The following is a 17,079-nucleotide window of genomic DNA, read 5'->3' as shown; positions in this document are numbered from 1 at the left end:
GAATGGTGTTTCTCTTCCCCTCCCCCACACATAGCACCAGGACCACCTATACTGGTCCTTATGACCCACTCTGCAATTGCCAATTTTCCTAACTGCCAACTCCACTGATGGGGCCCCAAACTCCCCAGGGAGAAAGGGGTGTGGTGGGGGAAGCAACCAAATAGAGGTTCTGGCTTCTGCAGCCATACAGCTTTGCTGCAGGGGTGCCGGTTCCCCCTTGGCCCTTACTAGAGCCTTACAAACTTCTAAGTTCAAAGCGCAGGGGCAGCTCAGCTCCTCCCTCTCTTAACCCACTGATTCGGGATCAAAAGTTCAAAATTCAGGCAAATCAGAGCTAACATTTTCCGTTTTTGGTGTATTTTTTGGCCTCTTTGAGCCTCGAATGAATAATATAATACCCTCTGTGGGTTTATAAAGCTTTGCAGTGATAGTTTGTAACCCACAGAACACCAGACAATTATTAGAGGATTATTGTTGGTGCCAGATCTGGTCCTATAGCAAGAAGAGGGGGACAGGAAAGGATGTCAGCCTGTGAGGGATGAGTGCCTCTACTGGATTGGGGCCATCACCAGAAAACCTTTTTTCCTAATTCTGCTGCCTCGTTGTCCTACACACAGCACGGAGGTCTTCCTGAGGCTCTGTGCTACGTCTTGGCCACTGTTCCCGAGTTTTCCACAGAGACAAGGCTCTGGCACACACTCACAAGTGGGAAGTGGAGACATCTCAGGGCTTTTAGGGCTGGCACATGAGAGTACTCAGAGGTTCCTACAACTGGATTACCTGTGCTACATCCAGGCAGGCTTGCTGAGTCAGAATAAGCATTTTAATGACTGAAACTGATCAGTGCATATCATCCCACACCTGGCAGGGGCTGCCGCCAGTGCAAAGGTCCTCCTCTTCATTCCAGCCCCTTCCCTGAGCCCTTGTCAGGAGATTCCAGGCATTAGAAGCAGAAACTCAGAACATAGGTGAAGCCTGCCACCTACAGTTAAAGGGTCCATGTATATTAGCTCCTCTATCCACCTGCCCTTAGTTCAGGCCCAAATTATCCTTGGAGGGAAACGTTAAATCTCCTTCTTCCTCCGCTAGATTTAGACAAGGAAAATTTAGGAAACTGACTTAAATTGCTCTTCAAGCCAGTCTGTGTTTCTTCAAATTAAAAGCTGAATATGGAATCAGAGTAAACTGCATTCAACAATGCAGCAAATGTTCATGGAGCACCTGGGCTGCACACCCCTCACCCTTGTGATAAATGCAGTAATTCCAGAGGTGCCATGTGCCAGAGAACTATGAGTCCACTTTCTGGGTTTCTTTCTGTTCACGCTGAGGATCAATTTTTCTCTCATGGTGAAATTAATTCACTTCTCCTAAGTGCCCCCTGTACTACCTTCTGGAGGAAAGAGTGGTCTCTGCAATTAAACCAGCAATTACTGCTATAGGAGCAGGCTCCGATCCTGCTTCACAACCCTCAGCGGCAGGAACATGTATGACATCCATACCTCAGCTAAGGAAGAGTGTATTGCACATGGACTTCAATGCTCGGTGGCCCTTTGTTAACAAAAATGTGTAGCTTTTGGTAAAGTCCACCATGGGGAACACAAACCATGGGTAGAGCACACAGCAAGAGGTATTTCCCAAGCTGGGGAATTTAAGAACACACAAGCAGAGTTTACACAGCACAATTCTCATGAGAAGCAATCACGATTACTAAACAGTTACCAAAACAGTGCAGTAGGGCTCTTGAGATTGCTTTATAAACCCAAAGTTAAGGTTAAAGATATTGCTGTAGCAGTGGTATTAAGGTAAAAATATTTTCTCTTGGGGAAGAGTATCTTTAGTTCTCAACATAGAACATCATTACACATGTATTCAGTTTAAAATGAAAACCAAATTTACAAATCGCTTCTGGATACTTAAAAATAAACTCTAGGTTGCTTTTCTTTTTGGCAGCACCAGCCTAAACTCTGTGGCTTTGCGATATTTCAGAAACTTCAGGTACCTTACAGTCTTCTGAGAAAGGCCCAGTGCTTCAGAATTCCTGCAGTGGCTGTGGAGAAAGAACATTACTGGCAACAAAAATTAAAACAACATTTCAAGACCTCCAGGAATTGTTCATAAATGTTCATAAATGTTCATAAATGTACACACATATTTCAGCATTTCAGCTGATAATCCTACATACTTTTTCTGTGAGTATATTCACATTTCTTTTTGGTTCAAGGAAAAAAATGTACTTTATAGACAAATTGTTTCAGCTGTAGGTAGAAAATTCCATGGCCATGCTTCCCTTTCCTGGTGTATATCTAGGGCCTGTGTGGGTGTATAGAGTTTTCCCTGGTCCCCAAAGCGGCTCACCTGTGACATTACCCTTTACATGCTTTCCTGTGCATATATAAGAGCATTTCCTGCTCTTCTTAGTCAGAGGCTCTGTTGGTGGTGGAATTTGGAGAAACTGGGCTGCAACATCTTTTTAGGGAGAAGCCAAGTATACTTTTTCATTCTTGTGGCTTTGTGTGCTTAAACAATTTAAGCTGGTGTAAAAGACTGGACCACGAAATTGCTCACAGAATTCCAGGATCCTGCTGCCCCACACTGCAAACTGCAGATGCTCTCCAGGCCTGCTGGGCTTGGCCTGAATGTGGAATTTTACCCACCAAAAAGCACTACTGGAGCTCAAGTCAGAAATTTTAAATAGCTCAATGATACTGATGCTTTTGCCCTTTGGCTTCAAAAGCAATCATGACCAAACATTTTCAACTATGAGCTGATTACAATAACAAAAATACCTTTTCAAAAAACATTTAATGAGGTAGCTGAGATCACATATCAAATCCACAGCATACATGAAGGTGCTTAATTAGTGTGCAGGCATTTTAAAATGTATTTTTAAATGCAAACTTGCTACAGTGCCTAATAAATGCTCATTCTTCCCAGTTCCTGAAGATGCATGCAGATGTTGCAAAGAGGCCCTTGCAGAGTTATAACAGCAAGAGAACAAGAGGTTGAGAGTAAGTGAAGATGGACAGGAGGAGAAAGGAAGGGAGCCCTGGGCATATAGCTTGGGCTGAGGTGGTTGTGCTCCCCATGGAACTGAAATATAGTCAGGGCCACTGAGAACACACACCAAGACCTCAGGGACATGATAGGCTGAGAAGAGGGTCTTGACTTGAGGTGGCAGGAACCACAGCCTGAGGCACTTTCATTAAGATCGAGGCAATGCTCAGAGCACACCCCCACACACCTTTGAGGGCCCTGGGGAACCACCCTCAGAAGGGAGTCCAGCCTCCTGCTGCCCTCACCATGACCACTCTGGGTTCTGTCTGCTCCCAGCCACAGGCTGCTTTATGCTGAGCAGCTTTTAAGATGTTAACTTCAAATGATTTCCATGTGGAGTCATGGACAAAAGGAAAGGTGGTGATACCAAGCCTGGAAGCATGGACTTTGTGACTGTTCCAGCAATACAAACATTTAGAGTTCACACATCCACACACATGGGCACACACACACACTCGCCTGCACTCAGGCGCACGCATGAGTCAGTGTGGGGCAGCCAAGCAGACTCCCCAAGCTCAGGCAGGGCAGGAGTGGGCAGGATGAAGGGGCCTGGGGCAGGGTTCGTGGATTCATGGAGGAGGAGCCTGGATGCACCTTTGCCACCCTCCCCTTCCTGTCCTCCACAGGGGCAGCCAGCACACCAGGGCACCCGGCAGAAATGCACTGAAGATAAGGGATGGACAGGCAGGCACCAGATCACTCAGTTATTAGGTCTCCGTCGTATAGTTGCTGTAGGCCAAAGGAGGCAGGGTCTGAAAGTTGCTCCACCGCCTTGTACCAGGCTGGGACTCCACACGCCCTTGCTCTTTATATTTACCCAGAATGTTTTTGGCTTCTTCCACATCCCGCAAAGGGCTCTCTCCATATTCTTCCTTCAGCCACTGCCGGTACTGGAGAAGTTGAAAACAAAACCAAAATGTCACACACACACCTGCATCTACATAGATTTCACCTATTACTTAATGTTACAGATTTTGCCACATATAACCAAGGAATAAATGGGCATTGGGCAATCAGAGATCTGTGGTTGGCCGGCCAGTGTCAAGCAAGAGAAATAACTGCTTCTTCCAGGTTTTAGCCTGAGGACATGAAAGCAAGCCAAACCAAGAAAATGGCACTTGGCCCAAAGGGAAATAAACAGACGTTAATATGGGGTCTGAAGATGTTAAAAGATAATGTCCTACAGCTGCAGATGGTGAACAAGGGACCAGTGATGACTTTGATTGGGATGCAAGTGGGGCATTCTTGTCCTCTGTGGGCCTTTCAAACTCCAACCTCCCTGATTCTAGGTGTGCACAGAAAGACTGAGGCATCTTCCCAGAGGCTGCTGCTCACATCACCAAAGTCCCCTGAGCATGGTTACCTGGTGGACTTCATGCTTCTCAAACTCCTGGAGCTGTCTCTGGAAGCCCAGGTTGGGGTTGGCACAGGACCTCCCTGCACGCACAGTGTGCAGGGCATCCTCCCAGCCAAAGTCGGTGATGGTCATGATGTATGCGATCACCAGAGTCACACTCCTGGAGACACCGGCCAGGCTGCAAGGGCCAAAAGAACCCACAGGGGCAAGGGGTTTCAGTCCATGAGTCTATCTCCTGATTCATCGAGAGCAGGGGATTCTGTGGATCTCATTTTAGAAAGTCTCCTCCTTGGATTATGAGTGGACAGCAAGCCAGTATGAAATTACTCAGAAACATAGGAGCTTCTCTCTACTTTATTACACTAGAATCTCAGGCATCAGTATATGTGTGAGCCTCATTTTTTTTTTTTTTTTTTTACAGATCTTCTACTGGCTATGGCTTTGGACACCAGTTTTATGATTCTCTATGCTCCTGAGCCCTTCTTCAGATAGTCCCCATTTCCTCGGACAGAAAAAATAACTAACCAAAGCACATCAAGGGAACTTGAAGGGTCTGGGATCCATGCAATAAATCTATTTACAACCTGCAGCAGTTTAGAAGGCTTCATGGTTTTTTGTTTTGTTTTTTTAAGTCTGGTTTTCTTAGATAAATGAAGGCTAGATCTATAACTGAAAGCCCATTAAATACAGAAGCTCTTATGAAACAGTTTGTGTTCTTTTTGAAATAACTGAGCAGAGCACAAGAGAGGGCACATTCCACGTGCTCTGGGATGTGGGGGTCAATAACGGTTAATTATATCTAGCAGACTGAGTAAGGGGACCAATTTTAAATGCATATGCAAATTAAGGTGGTCACAGAAGGCTGTGCTGCGTCAGATTTAGAGTGTTCTAGCAACGGTTTAAGATGGGGAAGTTTAGCAAATTTCTCATTTTTAGAAAGGCCTATCTTCAGATTTATATAACCATATGAAATACAAATTCCTAGAGTATCAGGGCTACACATATTCAAATGATGATGATAATAATAATAATAATAATAATAATAATAATAATAATAATAAAAGACAACCATTCTCAAGTAGTGGCTCTTCCTTAGGCTTTTATATCAGAAATACCAAGAGAGCTTTTAAAAAATACATCCTCTTTGGCTGCAAACCTGGAGAGTCTAATATTCACCAGAAGCCATAGAAGCCCAGGCACAGGATTACAGAACTCCCCCTTTATGGCTCCAACTGCACCCCCAAAATTCTTTAAAGCAAATGTAGATGAACATTATAAAATCTACAATTTGGTACATGTCCTACTCTTTTTAAAAGTAAAAAGAAACGTAAATCACATAGTATCAAGAACTGCATAAAACTACCAAACATCATTTTTTTCTAAAGCAATCAAACTACTGTCCCTGCTCTCCTGATATGGGTTACAGGCCCTTAGAACAGATTAGTTTTCATGAAGGGCTCTTCTGGGTATCCTGCACTGGATGTCCTCTGTCACCAACATCAGCAGCAACACAGCCCAGGAGATATCACTTTACATTTCCAAAGAGCTTTCACTGAAATAGCAACTTCTTTGGGGAAACTCAAAAGATTGTTAAGCTTTTTTTTTTTTAATATATTTCACAACATAATATTGTCTTTTTAAAAAAAATCTGAGTATAGTTTACATATAATGTTACATTAATTTCAGGTGTACAACATAGTGACTCTACAAGTTTTACATTAGGCTGTGCTCACCGTGTAGCTGCCGTCTGTCACCGTACAACACAATTATACCATTGACTGTATTCCCTGAGCTGTGTCTTTTATTCCCATGACTTTTTCATTCCATAACTGGAAGCCTACATCTCCCACTACCCTTCACCCATTCTGCCCATCCTCTCACTCCCTCCCCTCTGGCATCCATCAGTTTGTCCTCTGTACTTATAGGTCTGGTTCTGCCTTTTGGTTTTTTGTTTTTTTCATGCGTTTTGTTTTTCAGGTTCCATATATAAGTGAAATCATACGGTATTTGCTTTCTCTGATGTATTTCACTTAGCATAATACCTTTTAATCTCTCCATGTTGCTGTAAATGGCAAGATCTTATCTTTTTTTTTTTTTTTTTGTGGCTGAGTAATACTCAATATGGAGTCTTATACAATATAAAGAGGGAACATGCTCAGCTTGCACTTTAATGAACAGCAGAGTTCTGGCTCCAGACTGTTGGCTGCTGGTTCCTTTAACATATTAGTTACGTGATAAATATGAGTACTAGTGCTAATGATATTTCATAATGTATATAATTGTCAAATCACTATATTGTACACCTGAAACTAATGCCAACTATATTTCACTTAAAAATAAAACAAATAAAAATTTAAAAAAATAAAATATGAGAGCTAACATTCCCTGAGAGCTTACCATGTGCCAGGTACAGTGCTAAGAACTTTATGTGCATTGTCCTTGGGTTATGTGTATTATAACAGCTTTTTTTTTGCAGTGTGTATGTACTTATGTATATGTATTCAGATCCATATGAAGTGTAGCTGAATGCAGGTGGAGAGCTGTATATAAACTGTTTAATTCTAATATCCTATTCAGATCTTTTCAAAGCAAAGTACTAAGCTAAACACACATAAAAGCCCCCATCTGTAAATGGAGAAGAAATGGTCATTCTGGTGTTACACTAATGCAATGTTAAACACCACATATGTGATCAAAACTCTCCAGAAAGAAACAGTGTTTTGAAAGGGCGCTGAGGTTTCAGGGATGAGCCCACAAAATCTGTACCCTCCACAGGAGGCTATTCCAAGGGAATAATAGACATGGGCTAGAAAAGAGGCTCCTGTGGTTCCATAGCCTTGACAGTCCCTACAGAAATCCTAACTGTGAAAATGAAAATCCTAAGTGAAAATGAAAAAAAAAAAAAAATCATAGGGTTCTCTTTCATCAAAAACAAACGATGACTAACAAATGGCAGGGGTCAGATGGGGTGTGTATTCAAGATTCAGAGGGCAGACAGAACCATTAGGAGTTGAAATAATTAATCACACACAGAAAAACCCTTGAGAGAAATCAGGCTGAGTAGAAATACTAAGCTATGATTTGGCAGAGGCATACATACCAATGTACAAGACAGCCCTCACCCCTGAGTCGGCACTCGTGAATGAATTTAATACTTTCTTTGAAATGTCTTGTCCTGTCGGGGGAGAAAAAAGAGAGAAGTGACATCTCTCTACTTTACTCAACACATGATGAAAAGAAAAATCCGCCTGAGGTTTCTTGAAAAGGTCTCAGAGTCCCACAGCTTCAAGACCGTGGTCACACTGTCTGGGGCTGGAGCTGGCTCAGCGTTAAAATCTGTCACACACAATGCTGAGGCCTGGGGAGGGCTGCCCATCTTCTGGGATTTTCAGAATTTCTCTGCAAGGAATCCCTGAAACACAGCGTTGCCACTGACTGGTATGTGTGTGGGCGTTGGTTTCTGCCTAGCCCAGGGGTCAGTTGGGGCCCCTGAATGTTCAGGAGCATACTAGTGACTCCACACTGATGATCCACACACCATCTATGCACATTCAGAGCCATTCAGGTGAAGAAGGTGCCCATATCATGCAGGCTCCCTAGTGCTAAGAGGGAGTTTACTTTTGATGATCTGAAAAACCTAATAATACTCTCCCATATTGGTCTCCCTTGACTTTGGTACATCCTGTCGGCATGTCATCAGAGGGCTGTGGGGAAAGGGAAAATACAGCTTCAATCCCTGCTCAGCCACTTACTGGCCGTGTGACTTTGGGAGAGTCACTTAGTTTCTCTTAACTTCATTTATAAAGTGGAAATAATGTCTTACAGGGTGGAATGAGGTGATATATGCCAATATGCTTTGCAAACTCTAAAGTCCTTTATGACAATGAAACCATGATCCTTACTTCTTCTGACCCTTAGCCTTTTTAACACCCTTTCTCCTGCACGTATGTACCAGCCTCATTTAGAGCATGTTCTGGACTGGCTGGTGGGTTAACTATAAATACTCCAAGACGACCTACAGAGTACATGCTTTTTGAGGTCTTTTACCTTTGATTGACTTACAGAGCAGCAAAACACCTAAAGTTGCCCATGGAATAAATTCATCCTCCTTTAAACACCAACTGAGTACTATTTACCGGAACTCTGCAAAGCTGCAGGAGATTCAGGGAAGAATGAGATGTAGTTTCCAACCACACAAGCTAGGTCTATCGTTTCATGAAGGATGACAGGATAAATGAATGTAACAATGAGAAATTCAGGTATGGCATAACAAACTCAGCCAGTTATTAAATACAGAAGAAACTTAGCAACCTAAGTGTAGGTGCCCAGCTAGATTAAGATGGAGAGCTAATACAGGAAACTATACATGTGCATGCATACATGTACATATTCCACGACCAACCATAAAGCATGATGAAAAGTCCTAGGGATCGAACCCAAGGACTCCAGACTCTTACTAAAATCTTTAAGTACCAGAACATTGCAAGACATGCTTTTGCTAACTTTCCCAGGCACAAATGCTCCCAGACATAAACTTATAAAATGACTCTGGGCATTGCAACTATATGCACAAACACTGGCTTGGTATAAAGCAGGCAAGATAAGATTTCTGCTGTAATTCCTGAAATCTGAAGTGTCAGTACGGAAAAGAGATCTCAGAAAGGATTGTAAGGCAGAAGCCTGTGGAAGCCAGGCAGCGAAGCTGAGTGCTCAGAGGGGTGAAGGGATGGGGGGCACTGTGATGTGACTGGCAGAAGCCTGGCCCACCGGAGGCGGGAGAGAAGGCTCGGTGCTGTTGGAGCTTCCTGTCTCTCAAGCAAAAACAGTCTGCAGTGAAGTCTTCTGATTTTGAAGTATTGAAACTGTGGCAGACATCTTGAGTTGTGCTGATTTTGTTTGGGGCAGCAAAGTTTGTCAGAACAGTCCCCCTTCCCTCTGATTCCAGCCATGGAGAAGTAAAGAAAAGGTTGTGGGGTGGGGACTTCTGGAAAAGTTTTCCCTTCCTAATGAAAGGAAAGTCATCTATCCCTGCGCCAGGTTTCCTGCTAGCGTCATGCTTACAGCTGCATCAGCTGCCTGTAACCACAGGTGATAAAGCCCCTCGGGTGGAGAGACAGCAGGATGCAAAGGGAGACCTCAGGGGACGGATGCCCAGGCCTGGGAGCACCCACCACCAGGTTTCTTAGGCTTTAAGTAAATTTCTCTGTAACTTAAAACATTATCAATCAGATACTCTGCTACTTTAGTCAAATATAATCCACCTGATAACAGCCACCAATTCAACAGTTTTAAAAACACTGAGCTAAGTGGCACCTGAGTGGCCCAGTTGGTTAAGCCTCTGACTCTTGATCTCAGCTCAGGTCTTGATCTCAGGGTCGTGAGTTTAATCCCCACATTGGGCTCTACACCCCAGTGTGGAGCCTACTAAAAAAAATAATAATAATAAAATAAAAAACAAAAGAAAGCAAAAACATTGGGCCAACTCATCTGGCCTAGGAGTGGTTACAGGCTGCCTGTCTGCCATCTGCTTCGTGGGGCAGCCTATCCTCCTGTGTTGGCCGCTGCACATGGCAGACATGCCAGAGGGAAGGGTGGGTCTGACTGTAGATCCCAGGACCAGGACAGGCAGCCCAGAACTCAGAGCTCATCCCTGACTGCAGTCTAGCAGTGGCTAGAGGGTACACATGTTTGTCCACGAGGTCAGCCACACCGGGGCATCAAAGGTTCGGAGAGTCCTCTCCACGCCTGCAGCCCATGCTCACGCCTGTCCTTTATGGGTCTCTTTCTAGTCGAGCAGAGCTGCATCTGTGACAAGATGGGCAGGGAAAAGCACAGCAACCAGAAAAGGAAAAACAAATCTAAAAATGAGTGACAATTGCCTGAGTAATGAACAAACCACAGACTGCCCCAGGACACATTGCAAAGGCCCGAGTGACATGAGAGTTAACAGTGCCCCTCTGAGTGGGCAGGACTTAATGTTTTAGGGGAACACGGTCAGTGCTGTGGAGCTCACCAAGATTTTGCAAAATGACAACAAATGAATGCCTTTGCTAAAACCTGCGAGTGGGAACAACTCCTTCGATCTAGCTTTTATACCTGCATGCACCAAACCACATGCACAATGAAACCTGGGGCTCAAATACTGTCCGGTGTATCTGGGTTCAAAAGTCAGTCCCTCCTCTCCTCAGAATAAGAGAGTGGGGTGGGAGTGGGGTCGGCAGGGCAACATGCAGACCTGCCAGAGCCCAGAGAGAGTGTGTGAAAGAGCTGAGGGGCCAAGGAAGCCATGAGGAGGTGCCCCCACTTTGCTCCCAGCCAGCCCTTTCCTCTTTCAGCTCTAACTGTGCCAACCTTAAGTCTAGGACAAACCCACAGATGGCTCCTGTCCACCACCGTGTTGGGGCAAGGACTGTGGAACCCCAGGGCAGGCATCTGTGTGGGGACAGCTCACAGCCCAGCCCAGGAGTGTAAATGATGCCACTGAAGGGATGGCTCAAAGCCCCACCACAAAACCTGACTCATAAACACAGATGGGCACAAGGCCACACCAAGCAGACGTTCCTAGAAATGCTTTTTCCACGTAAAGCCAGGAGGCAGGCGCATTTACCACTGCTTTGGTGTGCTGCAGGGAGTGGGGGTTATTTCCAGGGAAGCTGATGACATAAACTCTAGCGCTGGTCATTAAACTCCCTCCTCCACAGCAGGAAATACCCGAGACTCTGGCTCCTGTTGCCCAATTCTCTGATGTGAAGCAGAAGCGCGCATCTTAAGCACCATCCCACCACAGGCTGTTTCAATGAACACAGGTTCCCTATTCTTGCTCTTCATTTTGTACCTTCGCTTCCATACAAAGACATCTGAGTAAGTTCTGTTGGAGGAAAGCCAGAGGGGCTCATCCACCTACGTGTGTCACAAACTTACCTCATAGTGCTTGCTGCTGCCAGCAATCTGAAGAGAACATCTTGGGGAGGGCAGAGGGGCACTTCAGAGGAGACCCATCAAACAGCCCTGCAGCTGCCACTGTCCCCCTTCCTCAGTCTGAGCTGGCTGTCCTCCTTGAAGAGCCTCCTCCCCTCTCTGGCCGGAAGCCAAGAGACAGGACCAGCAAAGTTTCCCTGACCTTCGGAGAGTGCACAGAAAGGATGGTGGATGGGATCTAGCAAAACTACACCACATGATGCTCATTTTTTGAGGCCGAACAACTAGTTCTTATTCCAAGACTGCAAGATTTGGAGGCTGTGATCCCCACTGCGGGATCAGAGGCAGCCCTCTCCTGCTGAGGACTCTGCTTATCTAAGCAGTAGCCCAAGGGATCTGGCCACGTACCTTGAGTGGTAGCTGGGCTTACTCCAAAGTCAGCAGTATCAGACCAGGTTGTACTGACAGGAGACCCAGGACGCTTCTCCTTCCCACATACATACATGTGTGTACATATGTGTATATGTGTGCACATGTGTGCATGCATGTTGTATATGAAAGCAAAGGAGGAAAAAAAACAGGAAAGGCAAGCACTCTTAGAGTTTTCCTCCTAAAAAAGGAATGCTTAAAGAAAGAAAGCAAAAAGGCAAAAAGCAAGTGGGTGGAATGTTCTATCTGGGCTCAGATCAGAAAGCTGTTTCTCCTGGGGCAGAATCGGCAGAGGCTCCCAGGCTGTGTGTGGGCCCCCTCAGCTGGAACACTGTGAAGCTCGCTCTTGCCTCACCCAGAAGCAAGCAGGAAGGAACATTCTCCAGCAGGACAGACACTGGCTGAGCTGCTCTTTCAGCACAAGGCATTGAACACATACAACTACTCATACTTATATCAAGGATTTCCCACATTTTGTATTTCCTGCACTTAAACATTTTTTTTAATGGGGGGGGAATTAAAACACACATGTGGTGTGTATCGTGCTTTTCATTTTGCCACATAAGGTCATTTTAAAAACAAAACCAAACCCTTTTTACCACCTACTATAACATCATTTCACAAAGAATAGTTGAGAGGAGGACACAGTTTAAGACTAAAAAATACTTAAGTTCAATAAGTGAAGTCTCATAAAAACTCAATATACCTTTTCTGAGTATTTCTCATTTCCATGGCCTGCAAAGTCCTCAGGAGTCATGTGTGAGCATGTGTGTGTGTGCACATGAATGCTCAAGTAAGTATGCATCTGTCTGGAAATAGAACCACAGCACTCCAAGGGCCCACATCATTTTGGTCTTGCAAAACTGCTTTTTAATAATTAAAGAAAATTGTAAGCGAGAGAAAGAGAGAGCTGGATGTACAGAAGACATCAGCTAAACTAAAGAAAACATACACAAAAAGATAAGGAGGTAGAATAAGGCAAGGAAATTTTACTGATACTTTAAATATAAGCTCACTGTACTGCTAATACCTCTTCTCCCCACAAAAACCTCAAGAAATTCAGAGACCTGCTCGATACTCAAACCACTGAATGTCACAAAGGCTCTCTTGTAATGATGCAATGCTACCAACTCTACAGCACAGATCAAACTCTCCTGGACTTGACAGAAGACGATAAAAAAAAAAAAGTTCTTATTCCCTTAACAATGTCTAAATACAAAATGCCAATTTAATAAATATTAAAATAAGAATGAATAAATGAGCTACTATACATCCAGTAATTCACTCTCAAAATACATTAATACTCCTTACTTGGATAGACAGCAAATATAATCTTATTTTTTGGAAATGCTTAGAGTTCATAAAAAACACTTTCACTTATCTAACCCAATACTACAAAAATTGTGTGAGATAGGTATTTTACAGATGAGAGAAATAAGGTTAAAATGACTTGCATATGAAAGTACAGAGAGAAAGCAAAAGCAAGTATTTCCAAAAGCCTGAATTCACTAGCCCGCTCCACTTCGGCCAGAGAACGTGTAGCATGTGCATTTGATATAAACTCTAGGATGCCTCTAATTGTGACAATTCATGCAAAACACACCAGCCGGGGTCTGTGGGGTTATTATGACCATGAGAACTTGAACTTTCACATTTCCTGACTTTGAAAGGCAAGGTAGTTGGGGGAACTGAGCTAAAATTTTAATGTGCTAATGTTATCTCAACCAGGTTTCTGCATTTTAAGTTCCTGGAAGATCAGAGGGGGAGTTTGTGAGGATTAAAGCCAAGACAGAAAATTGACCTTTCTGGGCAGTTTACAGCCACTGAATGCCAAGTGAAAGCAGTTAGTTTCAAAAGGTCACAAACCTCTTACTAAGCAAAATTGGCAAAAAGAATTCCTGTTGGTATAAGGATTTGTGGGGAGAGATTTAGGATATAAAACTTAAACTATATCCAAAGTTGGAAATAATTTTAAAAGTCTGTAAGTTTACAACAGGGATACAGTTTTCTAGAATTTATTTTGTCATTAAATATAAGATTTCTCAGGCATCAGTAATTAAAAGTGGCTAGACTAAAGAACTGCTAGTTCTACTTGTCTGAGTTACCCAGGGCATATTTTCCAGTGACAGACATGATTTCTCTTGCTTTTGTTAACCAGAGTATTAAGAGTATTTGTCTCCTGACCATCTACATTGGTTGATAGTACAGAAAGTGAAGGTTCACTGTCAACCTATATGTTCCTAATATTTGCTGAGTAATAACCACAGGCTACCTGAAGTGAGATGGATCATATAAACAGAATCAAGTGTTCCACTTGCCAATGGTTAATAGTCTATATCATGAAAGCATGCTCACTGTTAAAAGGCACGTTATGCTTCCAATAAAACATTCGTAAAAGGTAAAGAGAAACTCAAGCTATTTCATAGGCTGTCTCTTAACATACAAAGTATACTCATATTCCAAACTGAACTCCACAATTTCCATATAACTTCAGTAGAGCAAGAAATATTTACAAAATCATGGACATTGATGTGCCCAAATCCTTACTTATGCGTAAGACTTGCTATTACTAATGGATGAAAACTAAAAGTTTCCCCGAAGAATCACATGAGTGCCTGTGAACTTAACTCCCAACGGGAGAGTGACAGCTTTTCTGCCTTTCGATGAGTTACGGTCTTGACTTTATTTTCCAACTGAAACAGAGGTTGTACTGCTGTAGGACTTCACTCAAAATAGTAGCAGTGGTGCATTCTCCTCAGGTTCTCTCTGTCATTAGCCTCACACTTGGGTGCTGTAATAACCACCTATTGGAATCCTACCCTACACTTTTACCAAGATGTGAGGAAAGGGCTAAAAAGGCAAATCACACATCTTAACAAGACCTCTGCACATATTTGAGATGGGAGAGAACAAATTCAAATCTTACGGGCTAGTCCTCTGGACCCAAGGTGCCTATGTTTGGGCTGGTTTTGCCAGAAGATCTGAACTGACCCATGAGACACTGCAACTCAGAGAAACATTTTCTGTCACTCTGGCCTTTCCATGTAAGGAAATCTTCCAAATCTTCCACTGAAGTGGCCTCCTGAGCACCGAAACTTGTTATTTCAACTATCTTCTTTTGTAACTCTCAAGATAAATTAACACACCTTGAAGAGGGTAAAAGTATACTCTTATTTTCCAAAAATGCTTAGAGTTCATAGAGAACACTTTCATATATGTGATCTTATCTTCAAAAATCCTGAAGGCAAGCATTTTTCAAATGAGGGAACTGAAGCTCAGATGGGTTTAAATGACTTGCCCAAGGTAGATGTAACTAGTTTTAAAGTTAAGATATCTAACATCAAGGTCTACTGCTTATTTGTTTACGTAGTGCAGGGCTGCTCAATGCCCAATCTTCATTTGGTAAGCCAGTCATTGTCCTGGATATCAAACACAGTGCTTGGCTCCTAGCAAAGCTGAAAAGTCCTGGGGGCAATCAAGTGCCTTCTCTGACAACAAATGCCCAGAATGTGTGACAATCTGATTCCTCCGAAGAGTCATTGCCAATCAGGTATTGACAAGTTCAAAAGTATGTTAGAATCTCAGTTTGAGATAAGAGCAAAGCAACCATTCTAAAAATAGCCACCAAAACATGGGCAGAAGATTGCTGTGGTCTCCAGAGAAAGGCAGTGGCTCACTTCCTTCCGTATACACCATGCCCTTCCAACCACTTCTGTTTCTTGACACGACTAGTAACCAAGGAAGTTCTCTGCTGCTTCTTCTCCTCCTAGACCCACGCTACTACCGTTTTCCTAGTGATCCTAGTAAAATCTTTCCTCCACCATCTTCAATCTTAAAAGACTTAAAAGTCAATCTAATTGACTTTTTCTGTGAAATACAGAGAGTTAGTGTGAAAACAGGCCTTGCATAGAACGTATCTGTCCCTGCTTCCAATCTACCCTTCCTGGTCTAACTCTATACCACCTGTCCCCTGTCCTACACGCCCCCCCACAATCTTCCCCACATCAACCAGATTTTGTAGTATGAAAAAAAAGATGTAAAAAAAAAAAAATCTCAATTTTGTTTTATATTGGGCAAGTTTCATTATATTTATATGTTGAAATGACAGTATTTTGCATATACTGGGTTAAATAAAGCATTATTAAAATTATTATCACCTGTTCCTTTTTTACTCTTTTTAATTTGGCTCCTAGAAAATTTAAAATTACCCTCATGGCTTACATTTGTGGTTCATATTCTATTTCTACTGGACAGTGCTATCTTAGACAAAACCCATTAGCTTCTTTAAATCTTTGCTTCCAGAGAGAGGATAAACATGCTAAAAGTTTGGTTTGAGGCATCCTTTTTAAAAATGAGGCTCTTCTTGTAGACATCCCATCAGTCAGTGTTGTATAGTTGAAGGACTGGCAAACAAACAGCATGCCTCCAGCTACAGTTCTGCCTAACTTGGTCGCACAGACCTCTGTGCTTGGCATCCCATGGCTCTGATGACTTCACGGCCCTTTAGTTATTTGACTTTACTGTCCTTTGCACATTTTTAATATCTCCAAAAAATATAGGAAAAAACCAACTTACAGGTTCTGAGATGGTGAATCCGCTGCTGGAATGCACAGGTATTTAACCCCCTGTAGAATAATAAAAATAAAATAAAATAAAATAAAATAAAAAGATGATACTTAGTGGAGAAAACTACTTAAAGGAACTATTTACTCAGGTCAAAAAATAAAAAGTAAAAAGGAGAAGTTTTTCACTCATCTTTTGTTGCCAAGGAACCAGGGAAAAACTCTTTAATTAAGGTTCCTGGTTATTTCCGTGACCACACATACAAATATTCATGCTCTGGCTTGCAAACAGCTTGTAGGTTTAGCTAGGTTTACCAAAAAAGTGAAATAATTGAGTGCTTCCCAGTAAGTGTCAACAAGTTTCCAAAACTATCATTTCCGATGCTTGTTTACACATTCAACATTTTTAAAAATCTATTTCACTTAAGATCCTGAGTGGCCAAAAAGGAAGCACTGTTAGTAAAAACCTTAACATGATGACTAAAAATTACAACATTATATTACAGAGTTTTCTATATCAAATTTTAGTAATTGAAAAATTACAATTTCCCTGATGCATTAATAGGAACTTTACACATTCAAAACATTTTGATTTATTTTGCTTGCTTTTCAAAAGAGTAAAAGTTTGTGGACCAAACTGTTACATTTTTTAAAAAGAATGGCCCAATTTGGAAAAAAAAAAAGTTCATATAGGTCTCCATGAGAATCTATAAAAAAAAGTCTGTGTAAATTCATGCTATAAAAACTCAGGCTAAATTT

The 17,079-nt window shown here is 42.6% G+C and overlaps 1 protein-coding gene across 1 annotated transcript in view; it reads right to left on the bottom strand.

The window, feature by feature from the left end:
- Positions 1 to 1,847: 1,847 nt before the first annotated feature.
- DUSP22 (dual specificity phosphatase 22) overlaps positions 1,848 to 17,079 on the bottom strand; it is a 125,697-nt gene continuing 110,465 nt past the window's right edge. Inside the window, exons 3-7 of the mRNA XM_044917233.1 lie at positions 16,334 to 16,383; positions 7,512 to 7,586; positions 4,418 to 4,589; positions 3,872 to 3,944; positions 1,848 to 2,047 (exon numbers count right to left, since the gene is read on the bottom strand). Coding sequence (XP_044773168.1) covers positions 2,001 to 2,047; positions 3,872 to 3,944; positions 4,418 to 4,589; positions 7,512 to 7,586; positions 16,334 to 16,383 — 417 coding nt within the window. The 3' untranslated portion in view covers positions 1,848 to 2,000. The remainder of the gene's footprint in view (positions 2,048 to 3,871; positions 3,945 to 4,417; positions 4,590 to 7,511; positions 7,587 to 16,333; positions 16,384 to 17,079) is intronic.

This window comes from Neomonachus schauinslandi, chromosome 8 (genome assembly GCF_002201575.2).
Source record: "Neomonachus schauinslandi chromosome 8, ASM220157v2, whole genome shotgun sequence".
Classification (NCBI taxonomy): domain Eukaryota; kingdom Metazoa; phylum Chordata; class Mammalia; order Carnivora; family Phocidae; genus Neomonachus; species Neomonachus schauinslandi.
The sequence above is the reverse complement of the archived record's forward strand: the minus strand, read 5'-3'. Positions and strand labels throughout refer to the sequence as shown.